At 58.3% G+C, this 12,985-nt stretch overlaps 1 protein-coding gene and 1 long non-coding RNA gene across 2 annotated transcripts; one reads left to right on the top strand and one right to left on the bottom strand.

Annotated features, from left to right (window-relative positions):
- The first annotated feature begins 384 nt into the window (after positions 1-384).
- LOC118497862 lies at positions 385-12,496 on the top strand. Its single transcript, XR_004900372.1, has 3 exons — positions 385-396; positions 6,885-6,890; positions 12,441-12,496. It is a non-coding gene; the product is annotated as an uncharacterized LOC118497862 (long non-coding RNA).
- On the bottom strand, positions 4,467-11,998 carry CRYBB2 (crystallin beta B2). The gene is made up of 6 exons (XM_028528797.2): positions 11,922-11,998; positions 11,353-11,432; positions 8,503-8,621; positions 7,447-7,579; positions 6,202-6,344; positions 4,467-4,731 (listed from the first exon to the last, which is right to left on the bottom strand). The coding sequence occupies exons 2-6, from the start codon at positions 11,404-11,406 to the stop codon at positions 4,563-4,565; spliced, it is 618 nt and encodes a 205-aa protein (XP_028384598.1). The 5' UTR covers positions 11,407-11,432; positions 11,922-11,998; the 3' UTR covers positions 4,467-4,562.
- Positions 12,497-12,985: the final 489 nt, after the last annotated feature.

Raw genomic sequence — 12,985 nt, 5'->3', positions numbered from 1 at the left:
CTGGGCTCTGCTCCCTGGCCTCTGGCCATCCTCCCTCCTCCACTCCGAGGAAAGAGGTCGCGGTTCACACCTGCAGGACCACCTGCGTTTCCCCTCACCTGATAGGGTTTTTCTCACCTTGCTAATTTCGCACACGTGAACCCCTTGTTCTGGCAACCCCTCCCCGGCCAGCCTTGTGCTTCTGATACTCGGAGCCAAACCCTCCCCTCCTGGGCCTCCTGGCCCAAAGCTTCCTGGGAGGTGGGCGGTGCCCCACTTCCCCTTGTCACTCCCTGCTGTCATTGTTGAGAGTTTGCTCGTGGTGAGCAGTTGCACGTCAGTTGCACGTCAGTTGCACGTCACAGCGAGGGCCAAGTTCAGCTCTTTTCATTCGCAAGCCCATGCGGGCCCTCCAGAGTCTACTCAAAGGACAAAATGACCCCATCCTCTCATCTGGCCCCCTGGCTGACCACAGGGGTTCCACCTGCCCACCCTCCTCAGCCTCCTCCCACCAAGGCTCCAAGACCTAAGGACCACAGGCAGCAAGCAAATGCACCCCAGATTTCTCCCATATTTTCTTCCCTGAACAAAAGGAAGGGAAAATGTGGGGCTGCATGTGTGTGTGCCCATGCAAGGAGGCACAGAGGGAAAAGTCTAAAATTCCTTTCCTACTTGTGACTCCACATCCATTTTTAGTGGAGTTGCTATTTACATGTCAAACATACAGGGTGGGGCAAAAGTAGGTTTCCAGTTGTATGGAAAAATAACACAATGATTAATAAATAATGCTATGAGAATAAACTTTGTTTTGTGTGCTCACAACTGGATACCTACTTTTGCCCACCCCATATATATATTATATATGTACATGTTAAATATATTATTTATATGTGTGTGTGCGTTTTGAGGCACCAAAGTGTCGCTGCTGGCCTCCAGGCCTCAGTTTACCCGTTTGTGAGATGAGAGACTGGGCCCCCTTCAGCCCGGACCGTTCATCTGAGCCTGTATCACAGCGGGGAAGGGAGGGGGGGGGCGGAGTAAAGACCAACGCCCAAGGTGTATACTTTGTTCTAGCCCTTCCCCTCCCTGTCTGTAGCCCTGACTGAAGTCCCACCATTTGTAAACCCCATTCACCATCCTGTTTAAAAATATGCTCACCCCCAGTGTGAGTATCCCCAGTTCCCCAGAGCGGTGGTTCTCAGCCTGGGGTGATGTCGCACCCGCACCCGAGATACCGGGCTGTGGACACTCGGTTGGCCGGCACGACTTGGGGTTGGTGCTGACATCTAGTGGACAGAGGCCAGAAATGCTGCTCAAATTCTCGCCAGGCCCAGGACAGCCCCCAGGGCTGAGGGTAAGAAGCGCTGCCCTAGGCCAGAGGCGTTTATCAGATACTTTTCTCACATGCCCTAGACTGAGACGGCTGGAGCAGCCTGGTGGCCCCGAGAGAGGAGAGAGCGCTGAAAGTGTAAAAGAGGGAAGGTGTGTTGGTTCCGCGGCAGCCAGCTGCCTGGCTCTGGAGCCGTTACTCCGCGGAGCCCGTTCCTGCTGCATAGGCCCCAGGAGCCTTGTTTTCAGATGAGAACATTACGGCTCAGCTGGCGAAGGTGCGCAGCTATGAAGAGTTAGATTTACACCTAAGGACAGATTCCCGAGTCTGTGCTCTGGAAGGGACCCGTGGGGATGGCCACCAATTCAAGGAGGAAGAAGCATGTCTGCTGGAGCCTGAGCAATGAGTTGGTTTCAGAAAACGGAGAGATCAGCACAAGCGTGGGTCGGCCACGCGCGGAGCACGAGGAATCCATGAAGCCATGGCTCTGCCCGCACTGTGACCAAGTCCGGGGGAGCAGGTTCCACCAGCGGACGTTTCCTTCCTGTTACAGCAGCTCTTGGAGCAAGAGAGAACTTCATTGGAGAAGGAGGGTCGTCTACGCATGCGCCCCGCTAGGGCCCTGTGCCCGCGATTGTGTGAATGCGCAGGGAACAGGCAGCGAAGCGAGCAGACGCACCCTTGTACTCGTGGAGTTTCCGGTTTTGTTGGGAAGGAGGGGCAGACACACTGTGAACAATTACAGTATATCTGCAAAAAAAGCGAGGGGCTCATGGGAGGGTCTGATGAGGAGACCGGCTAAATGAAGATGGATGGAATCAGGGGTAATAATGATGAATAGAGAGTGCCTACCCCGAGTCTAAAAGAAAATAAAGTTTTAGACCAGTGTCTTGGGCAGAACTGCAGCTGTGGACACTGGCAACATGGACCACCTGGGTGGTCTTCCTTCCTTCCTGGGTTAAGGCAGAGAGGAGATTTCTCCCAAACCCACTCATTTCTGTCTTATTTAAGGGAAAGCGAATAATAATGCCACAAGTCACAGCATTCATCACACAGTTCTCTGAGCACGAACATCTGCCTGCTTTAAAGAGAAAGATGCAGAAAGACAGGCTATTTCAAGAGACACAAAAGCCTAAAGCGGTGGTTCTTACACTTGGCCTTGCCTCGCTAAGCACAGACCATTGGGCTAAGCACAGACCATTGGGCCTACCCCCGGGGGCTAGATTCTGATTCAGTAGGTCTGCCATGGGGCCCGAGAACACACCTTTCTAGCAAGCTCCCAGACGCTGCAGCTGCTGGGCTGGGGACCACAGGTCGAGAACCATGCCCCAGGGCAGCCAGACGGAGCTGGGGGTGGTTACTAAGTCCAGGCCTGCTCAGACTGAGTGTCTGTGTTCTCAAAGGAGGAGCGACGTTGATCATAACGTCTTCCAGGTGTGTCCACGGCGTAGCAGACGGCAGGATTTCTTTCTTCCTAAAGGCTGAGTGACGCGTCATTGCACAGATAGACCACATTTTGCGTTCTCCATTCATCTGTCAGTGGGCATTTACGTGGTTTCTATGTTACCTTGTGAAGAATGCTGTAACGAGCATGGGGGTGGAGACAGTGGTCTGGACACCTGGATGAGACACCTTAACGAGGTCACCTGCTCCACCTGTGCTTCCCCTCCCCCCTTCAGGCTGCAGGGAGTGGGAGTGGGGTGGGGCTGGGCCTGGCTGAGTGGCTGCATCTGGGATTGAGCTCGCACCAGGGACGTGACAGTGAGGCGAGGGAAAAGAAGGACGAGCATGGGGAGAATGTACGTGCTGAGTGAAGAAAAGGTGGGCATTCAGGAGGAGTCCGAGCACTAGAAGAGAAAGGCACTCCGGGAAGAGGACAGAGAGAGAGGAGGAAGAAGATGGGAGTGAATGTGCAAATTAGTGAATGAAGGGGCGGAAGGCGCTCCCATCCTTGAGCTCCTGGCAAACTCCTATTCTTCCTACAAAACCCCGCTTAAAAGCCCCGGAAGCCTTTCCTGACTGCACCCCACAATCTCACAGCCTCTCCTCAGCCTTTGTCACATTGTGTTCATTTATTGAGTCCCCGCTGTGTGTCAGGCACTGCCCTAAACACTTCACACACTCCTTGCAACCCAGTGAGGGAGCACTAGCGTTTCCCTTATTTCAGGGGAGACAGAGGCGCAGAGAGGCTACTTTAAGTCATGCGGCCGTGTGGCAGGATGAGGCTTTGTCAACTGCCTCCAGCGACAGCGGGTGAGAAAGTGATTTCCTTCAGCAGAGAATCATTGCTGGGTGGGTTCGTTTGTTTCCCCTCCCAACAAGCTTTGGGCAGGAGAGCTGCAGAAAGAGATGGGACCCTGAAGGCCTGTCCCTGTCCTGTCAAAGTCCCAATGAGACCGTGGTTTCCACCCGCTGGCTCTCTGAACCTCTGTTTCCCTGCTGCGGGAGGAGGGGTTCTGAGACCTCTGTGACTGACAGGTCTCGGCTCCAATCAGGGGCCAAGCTGTTCTGACCCTCCCACCACCACCACCTCTCCCACCTGCAGGGAGCTTTGAGGATGACGCTTTACTGCCACCTGGTGCTTAAAGCAGAAAATGTTTCCTTGAGCGCGGAAAGGAGAGGACGGGCCTGCCGACTCCCCGCCGCCCCCAGACAAAGAGAAGGGGAAGCTGTCTGCCCTGAGAGGAGAAGTGGGTGAGACCTTGTGGCTCAGGACCTTGTGAACACACCAACGCACGAACATGCCATTGTGACCTGCCTCTGGGGTGCAGTGGGGAATGCAGCATTAGTAACTCCCAGGCTCAGCGTGGCAATGCACTCAGGTGAGAACAACAGGCAGTGGGTACCGTTTCAAGGGCTGGGGCATCCATCACATGCCCCTGGGAGCAGCCCTGTAAGAGGGACCCCAGGTGGTCAGCCGTGCTAGCCACTCAGGGGGCAAAGGGTTTGTCGTTCAGGCAAGAACCAGAGGCTCAGAGAGGGTGGACTATGTGCCCAAGGTCACACAGCTAAGTAGCTGCAGAGCCTTATGGCTCAGTGAGGGCTCTGTTGTCCTACCTTCGCCCATACTTTCTGGCTCTGGCTCCCTCTGGCTCTCTCACACACCCACACAGCGCCCCGCCTCCCACTGGGGAAAAAAAGACACTGCAGCCAGAAGGCCAGTTGCAAGTCACACTTTATTGTTCACTCACCAAGAGGTGTGGGGGGTCCTGGGCAGCAGACCAGGCCCCTGGGAAAGGGGAGATGGGGGGCATCAGTTGGAGGGGTGGAAGGCGCCCCGTTGGTGCCACTGCATGTCGCGGATGCGGCGCACAGACTGCACCTGGGGGTGGGGGGCCCCAAAGTCACTGCTGTCCTTGTAGTCCCCCTTCTCCAGCAGGTACTGCAGCCCACGGTAGCCAGGGTACTGGTAGCCGACCCACCTGCAGGGCCAGAGGTGGGGGAGGGGAAACAGATGAAGGTGGGGGGGGGAGAATATATTTAAGCCATTAGGAAGGGGAGAGCCTCCCAATCTTCATCCTTTAAAGTCCATCCCCTGCTTTCCTCCTCCTAATGGGGAGCTCACTACCTCATGCAGCAACTCTTGGCTATAGGCCTGGCACGGGGATCAGAGGAAGGAGTGATCTTAAGGTCCCTTAAGCTCAGAATAAGACAGGCCTCTCACCCCAACCCCAGGCCCAGCGGCCAGGCCACAGGAGAGAACGAGGCAGGGCTGGGGTGGTTCCCGGAGCCCCTGTGCTCCCTTCGCTGTTGGAAGCCATCACCACTGAGTGAGGGGGTTGCTCCCTCTTCCCAGTCAGTGCCTGATGAAAGTCCGTCTTCTCCCCAGAAAACATCTCCCGGCCCTGGCCCTCGGGGCCCTGCCCGGCCATCCCCCGTGGACACCTCCGCTCTGCGTCTCCGTCCCGAGTCCCCACGTTAGCGCTATGGTCACTCTGGCCTCTGCAGCGTCCCTCACACCCACCAGGCTGCTGTCTTCGGGACACCCCTCTTCCCCCGGGGACCCCCAGGATTCCTCAGGGAGGGAGTCTAGAGTGTGTGATTCTTACATTATTTACGCTCGTCCCCAACTGGACTATAAGCTACGCAAGGCAGAAGCCGGGTCTCTCACACACAGCACCTGGCTCGTGCAGGCCCCCACCCCCACCCCTGCAAACTGAATCAGTGAATGACTCAACGAGCGAGGCAGGGGACGATGAACACGGAACTTTGTACGCTATTTTAGGAGTTGGGCAGCCCCCAGAAAGCGAGTCTGTGTCGGTCAACTACCTCCCTAGGGGAAACAGAATCTTGATTTTAGCATATTCCAATTTCCGTGGTGTAAAAACTCCCCCAATGGCTGATTACACGCTACCAGCAATCCCACCACCGGCTCACGGCAGTTCTGAAAAGTTAAGAGCCAGCGCTCACAAGCTGGTACAAGCCGGCCACAGCACGCCACTGTGGGCCCCCTGAAATCCAACTCCTTCACAGTGAGAAATCCCCCAACCCCGCTGGCCAAGGCTTGCGTGCTGAAGAAGTCTGGTCTGGTGGGAAATGACAAGTCCTTTCACCCAACTCAGGAATCCCTGCATTCCCAGTCTCCTGCGACCCGTCTCCGCCCACCCGCCTCCCCACCACCATTTCCTGTCCCGCTCTTCGGGGCTGAGGTTAACGCCAGAGTCTTTGCCCTGCAAAGGTAAGGTGTTGCCCCAAAGGCAGGTCTGGTTGGAACTTCAGGGGCTGAAAGCCCCCACCCTCGGGCTGATGATACCCACGCCCACCTCCCGGCATGAAGGCTGAGCTCGGGAGAGTGCAGGATCCCCCGAGTTCGGGGTGGGCAGGATGCAGGACACAGGACCCCAGGGCCTGGGCTCCCAGGGCAGGGCCAGCAGGACCGGGCCTGGACTCACGTGCCGTTCTGCACCCGCACGGAGGACACCTTCTCCTGGTAGCCGTGGGCGTGGAAGCTGGGCACGTCGTCGTCTATGATCTCCATCTTCTTCCCCGTGAAGTTGGGGTTCTCGTACAGGATGATCTTGTGCTCCTGGCTGTCCTGTTGATGGGGAGCGGGGCAGGCGGGGAGTGTCAGTGCAGGGGGGGCGGGGCGGGGGAGCCTTCCCTCCCGTCCTCATGCCCTGGGGTTGGGGGTCAGCAGCTATGACTGCGGCCCTTGGCCCTCCGCCCCACCTCGGGAGCGTCTGTGACAACTGCGGGGAACAGCGGCCGCTTGTCCGGATCCTACTGGGAGCTGACAGGTAACGGGCACTCGGGGCTCTGCGCTTCAGGGAACGTTTGACTCTGAAGTGTCATCTTCCTTCCCATAGCCTCAACTCCGTTTTTAAAATAAAGGAGAGCCGGGACCTACACACACACACACACACACATACACACACACACACAGCCGTGTGGTGTCGCCAGGAGACACTGGACATCTCTGGCCTTCCTCCCTTCCTCTCCACGTTCCTTCTGTCCTCCTGTTCCTGCCACATTTTCCTTAGTTACCTTCTTTAATCCTTTAAACCACTCTCAGGCCACTTGGCCAGTGAGGAAACAGAGACTCAGAGAGGCAAATGACTTGCCCAAGGTCACACAGCTGGGAGTGTCAGAGCCAACCTAAGAGCCCGGGTCTGTAGGAGGTCAAATCCCGTGTCCTCCAATCTCCTGTCAGGCTTTGGGGAGACCTAGGCAGGGCCGGGCAGGTGTGGGAGTGTGACCGAGCCATGCTGGGTGCTTTGCCCGCTCTGGAGCTCACACCGGCTTGAGTTATTAATGAGAGCTAAACCCCCTCTCCACCACAAGCCATCCCAGAATTTCTTTCAATATTCACAAAGGCTAAATTTATAAGTAACTGAGCGATTGCCCTCTGACAGGAGCTGTGCAACCTCAGGGAGTGGAGCCCTGTGGGGTGGTGCGATGCAGCAGCTCTCAGGCTATGCATGACGGAATCTCAGGAGAGTAGATAGGAACATACCCATTTTACAGAGGAGAAAACTGAGGCTCGGGGAGGGGAAGTGACTTTTGCAAGGCCACATAGCCAGGAAGTCCCCTGCCGACCAGAAGGGGCACGCGACTGGAGGCGAAGGCTCTGTCTGCTCCCTAGACCCCCTGCCTCCAAGGGGACAGCGACACGAAGAAGGACGAGGGGTGGCACTCACCACCTTGATGGGCCTCAGGGAGCTGAGGGAGTCCGTCCTCCGACTGCTGGTCCACGAGTCCCAGCGCGGGTACTCGCCCTTCTCAAACACGAACTGTTCGCCCTTGCAGTTGGCTTGTTCATAGCCCACCCAGCTGCAGTGGTGAGAGAGACAGAGAGACAGAGAGAGAGAGAGAGAGAGGGAGAGAGGGAGAGAGGGAGGAGCTCACACCTGCTCAGCCTCACCAAGGAACGGCAGCCCCACCTAAACCCACACCCAGCAAATCCAAGAGCAGAATCACCCTGGTTATCCAGCACCCAGCGCTATGCTGACCCCATTCGTCTGGAAACCACTCAGGAAGTAAGACAGGTGCCCACACGACAGCCTGGCAACACATACGGACCGACAGGGCCCGTGCACAAGGTCCCGTGGTGTGTGGCATCAACAGCCAGCGCTCGGGCACAAAGGTGAAGGAGTGGCCGGGGCCACAGAGAGAGAAGCCCCTGCAGGCTGGCTCCACTACGTGACGTGACAGTGGTCACATCCCACTAATCACCCCTCCCCTTCTCTCTGGGCTCAGGGCCAGGCCTGCTGACCCCTGAAGGCACTGGGGACTCTGCTAAGACCCAGGGCAGTCGAGCTCTGGGAAGGGCGGTGTGGACGCAGAGCCAGGACACCTGGCTTTGAAACTCCCGGGAGAGAGGATGTTCCCGGAGCCCCAAGAGTCGCTGTGACTGTGTCCCTGCCTCGAGGAAGTGGCTGACCTCAGGGTCAGGCTTTTCACATGAGCTCTGTCCCTTCCTCCTCGGGAGGACATGGCTGTCCTCGTCCTACAGCGGAGGAAACTGAGGCTCAGAGAGGGAAGTCAACCCAGCCCAGAAGTGGTGGGGGCAGGATTCGAACCCAGCTCTCTGACTCTGAAGCACACATTCTTCGGATAGGCTGCCGGGCCCCAGATCCTGGCCCCCCGGTAGCACGGTCTAGGGGCACAGTGAGGGCAGGTCGTTCCAGCTTCACAGCCCGGTCGCCGCACCCTGGCACCCCCGACCAGGTGAGGCCGCCCTCCCCGGTACGTACGGTCCGGCCTGCACCAGGACGGAGCCTGCCTTCTCCACGCCGGTCTCCTTCAGGTTGGGGCAGGGCCCGCTGAGCTCGTGGGAGTGGCCTTGGAAGTTCTCCTGGTCAAAGATGATGATCTGCAACAGCAGCGAGAGGAGAGTCAGGCCCCAGCAGGGTGGGGAGGAGGGGCAGCAGGGCAGGGGGTGCGGGGGGGACCAGAGAGCCTCGCCGGAGGCTGAAGGGTCCCACGCTGGGGAGTCACACACCGAACGTGAAGCCAGCCGGTCACCAGCTGAGAGACCTTGAGCCTCAGTGTTCCCGTCTGTGAAATGGAAAGTGAAGCCAGAACTGACCTCACAGGCTCGTTGGAAGGATTAGAGAAACGTAACGTCAGCACACAGTATACAGTACTGGCTCGTGCAGAGGAGGCAATAACGACATTAGTTACGGCACCGGCGGAGGCCAGTGGCAGACCTGAACTTGGAGGCCACGCTTGTCTGACGCTGTTTCCCCCGGAGCAGCACTTTGAAAACTCTAACGCGGGCACACGGCACCCGGGACCTTGGGAAGACGCAGCTGCCGAGTGAGCAGGTCTGGGATGCAGCCCCAGCGTCTCCGTCTCCCACCAGCTCCCGGGGAGGCGGGTCCCACTGGCCTGAGGTCACAGCAGGAGCAGTGGGGTGCGAGGCCACAACGCTGGAGTTTCTCCCGCTCCCGTCAGAGCTGGCCTGGGACCACCGTCCTCCACCCACTCGCCCCACCTCGCCAGGAAAACCACACGCACATGTGCCCTTTCTTTAAGCCTCAGAGGCTTTGCCAGTCTCCCTCTGACCTCCACCCCTGACCTCCCTCTGACTTCTTAAGGGGACTTCACTTCCCTTGCCTCACCAGGTCCTCTGAACGGCCCAAGGCCTCAGAGCCAAGTGCTAACGGGGAGGCCAGCGGCCACATTTACGATTCCCGAGAGCATCTGGGAGGGGCAGGGCAGAGGTTTTCCAGCCACGCTTCTGGGAGTTGCCTCGGGCAGAAGAGGGCTCAGGGCAGTGAGCTCCCGGCGGGCAGCCGAGCAGTCCACACGGCCAGCAAATGCGTGCCTCTCTCCCAGGCCAGGGACTGGCCACACAGAGCCCAGGAAGAAAGGCCCACCTGGGCACGGAGACAAATTCCACGGGCTCATCTGGCCTTCATGGTCACTGCCTCGGCCGCAGAGGGCCAGGAGACACGGGCACTGACAGTGTTTCAGCCACACCCAGCTGCCCAGCCCTAGGAAGCCACTGGACTGGGCTGAGCCTCGGCTTTCCCATCTGTGGAATGGGCGATCAAGCTGGTTTTGCAGGGTTTCCAAGAAGAGTCAAGACTGTGGAAGTGGGGGCCAGTTTATTGTTACCCTGGCCTGGGAGACGAGGGCTTGCAGGGGTGAGAGGAATACAATCTTCCCATGGGTGTGGAAGGCCGGGAGAGCCCCACAGCTCAGTAATGAGCTGCTGTTGATAACTAATGGGCGTTCGGTGTTGCACGTGGTGCCTGCCCCTTTAAACCTGCGCTGTCCGACACGGAGGCCAGAGCCACGCATGTCCACTGAATGGGCAGCAGCTAGTTCGAATTAAGATGTGTTTTCAATATGAAACACCCATCAGATTTCGAAGATTTAGTATGGATACCCTAAGGTAACACAGCTCCCTAATCATTTTGCTATCGATTATACATTAGGATATACTGGCTTTAATGAAATACGATATGAAAACTCATCTCACGTCTCTTTTTACTTCTCGAACGCGGCTGCTAGGAAGTGTAACACTGCGTGTACGTGACCCCAGTTCTGTGTCTGTTCCGTGACAGAGCTGCTCTCAACCCGCCACACTGGCCTTCCTGCTGCTCCTCTGGCTCCTCCAGCTCGGGGCCCCCCTGCCCCCTGCCTTCGCACCTGCTGTGCCCTCCGCTGGAATGCTCTCCGCTGCCCTTGCTCCCCGGGGGTCACACGGCTGCTCCCCGACTGCACCGGGTCTCCGCTCTGATGCCACCTCCTCAGAGAGGTGCTCCCTGAGTGGCCGCCAACGCACCGGTCCTCGTCCACCCCAACCCTCGGGACCCTCTGTGTTCCTTGCCAATACTCCTTGAAGTATCTATTTATTGGTCTGTGATTGTCTGTCTTTCCTCTAGAAAGTAAGCCCTTCAAGGGACAGAACGGGGTGACCAAGGGCCGTTCCAGGATGGACCCCCTGCCCAGGGCCCAAAGGGCAGCCTGGTGGACGGTAGCGGGGAGAGGTTTGGGGTGGGGGGGGGAGTGATGAGCTTAAATTGGGATAAGATCCCACCACCCTTGGGAGGGCAGGGAGAGTGAGGAAGCAGAGAGACATCGGGAGAACCCGGCACGAGCCAGGTGTGAGGCCGAGTCTGTGTTCTTTGCCTCTGCACAATCATCCCATGTCGTAAATTCGAGTCTCTTCATTTTGTGAATGAGGGAAAAGAGGCTCAGAGAGGTCAAGTGGCTGGCCCAGGTCACACAGCAGTGTGTGGCCAGGGCTCAAACCCCATCTCCTCTTCACAAGGCCTTTCTTACACGGGGCTGAGGGTCCACCCTAGCCCTGGGAAGCCCCCACAGACAGTAGGGTGTATGTGTGTGTGGGGGGTGGAGGTAAGGCAAAGAAACCCTAAGTCTCCAAAGCTGGAAGCTGGTGCTGGGAGCTCTGGCATGCTGGTCATGGGCCAGGGTGTGGGCAAGCAGGGGACACTGAGGCCCAAGTAGGGACACGGACAGAGAGAGGGGAGCCCGGGAGGGCAGGTGCCAACCCCACTGTGCAGAAGGGAAACTGAGTCTGGTAGAGGAGCCCTGCTTGTCCCCTGCTGCACCCCCCGTGTGGTACCGACCTTGGGGTTGAGGGGCTGTGGCTTGCCCACTTGGGTCTGGGGGTCCGAGGCCATGGCGGGCTGTCCCGTGCAAGGACGACCTGGAAGACACGGGGGAGAGGCAGTGAGGACCCTCTGGGCCCTCGGCTTTCTCCTCTGGGGGCCGCAGGCCAACGCTGTCTTTGTGTCCCCGCTTCCCGGCTGTCCTAGAACTGTGCGGCCAGCAGGCGGCTGCCCAGACGCCCATCCTTAGCTTCCCTTCTTTGCATGCAGACCGGCTCCGGAGGGAAATCTACTAGGAAGTAAAGCCATACATCGGAGCTTCAGTGGCGCCTCAAGTGGGTGCCGTCACTCAGCTCCAAACGAGCGCTGCTACGCAGAGAATGCAGCCCCAAGGAGCAAAGGAGGTGTTAGGACCCTTCTCCTCATGTAACAGACAAGAAAACGGAGGCTTAGGGCATGGAAGTCTTTGCCCAAGGTTGCCTTGTCAGGGAGGAGTGGCACCTGGATTCACACGCAGGTCTCCCGCACCTTCTGTCAGGGGTGAGCATGAGAGAAAAAGGCAAGACAAGTGAGAGAGGCGTTCTTACCAGTGACAGCGGCCCCTGGGAGTGCCTGTGGAGCCCGGCCAGCGGGAGGTGGCCTTTATACCTTCCCCAGGCGTGCCGGTGCCAAGACGGGTGACCGCTGTGTCCCCGCAGAAAGCAGGGCGAGAATGCCGGATTAAGTCCGCACCAAAGCCCGGGTCAGCAAATGACCACAGACATTGTGTCTCCGCACAATAATGTCATTAGCTTTCAGATTTGGCCATGCCAGGGCGGTCAGGCGGCTGGACAAGGAGATGCCCGGTTTGCATGCATCAGCCGTCCGGCTGCCAGGCTGGGGGCAGGCTGGGTTCACTGGCATCGTGGTCAGGCAGACAGAGGCAAAGCCCGATGGCTGTGGATAAAAAGATCAAGTCAAAGAGGGTGGTTGGGCATCATGCATCCATTCATCTGTCCGTCCGCCCATCCAACAAATACTTATCACCCATCTACTCGGTGCCAAGCTCTGCTCTGGCGGGGAGGGTGTCAGGGAGGGGATCTGTCCCGGCCTCGGCCCCCCAGGAGAGCTCACTGAAGAGACATCCTCTTAGCCTGGGAAAGCAGGCGGGGGAGAGAGTTCCAACCAGGGGCAGGGCTGGGGCGGGCTGGGGCCTCCTCGTGCAGGGCGAGGGGCACTGAGCTTCACAGTGAAGGGCGCTGGGCTGTCCCAGCACCTGCTGCTCTCAGAGAACCTCTCGGATCCCTCCTGCCGCCCCCCCACCCCCTGGCGGGCCCTTGGCCTTGCTCCTGTTTCTTCCTTGCAGCCAGCCTGCGCCTCGACCAAATCCAAGGTTAGACAGCAGAGAGCGGGCGGCACTGGGGCTTGGAAACCAGGTTCCAGCGAGGAGACCAGCTCTCTCTTGCCTCTCACGTCCCTAATACACACACACACGTGCACACACACGCACACACGCGTGTGCCCCGCTCCCTAGCCAAGCTGTTTCCCCTGTGGCACTTCTCACCACCCGACATGCGTTACTCCTCTCTGCGCTGTGTTTGCAATCAGAAGCGTGCGTCGGTGAGCAAACGCAGTGTGGCCGGTCCGCACCATGAGATGCCATCGGCCTTAA

This window comes from Phyllostomus discolor, chromosome 13 (assembly GCF_004126475.2).
Source record: "Phyllostomus discolor isolate MPI-MPIP mPhyDis1 chromosome 13, mPhyDis1.pri.v3, whole genome shotgun sequence".
In the NCBI taxonomy this organism is placed as follows: domain Eukaryota; kingdom Metazoa; phylum Chordata; class Mammalia; order Chiroptera; family Phyllostomidae; genus Phyllostomus; species Phyllostomus discolor.
Note: the sequence above shows the minus strand (reverse complement) of the source record. Positions and strands in the feature narration are given on the sequence as shown.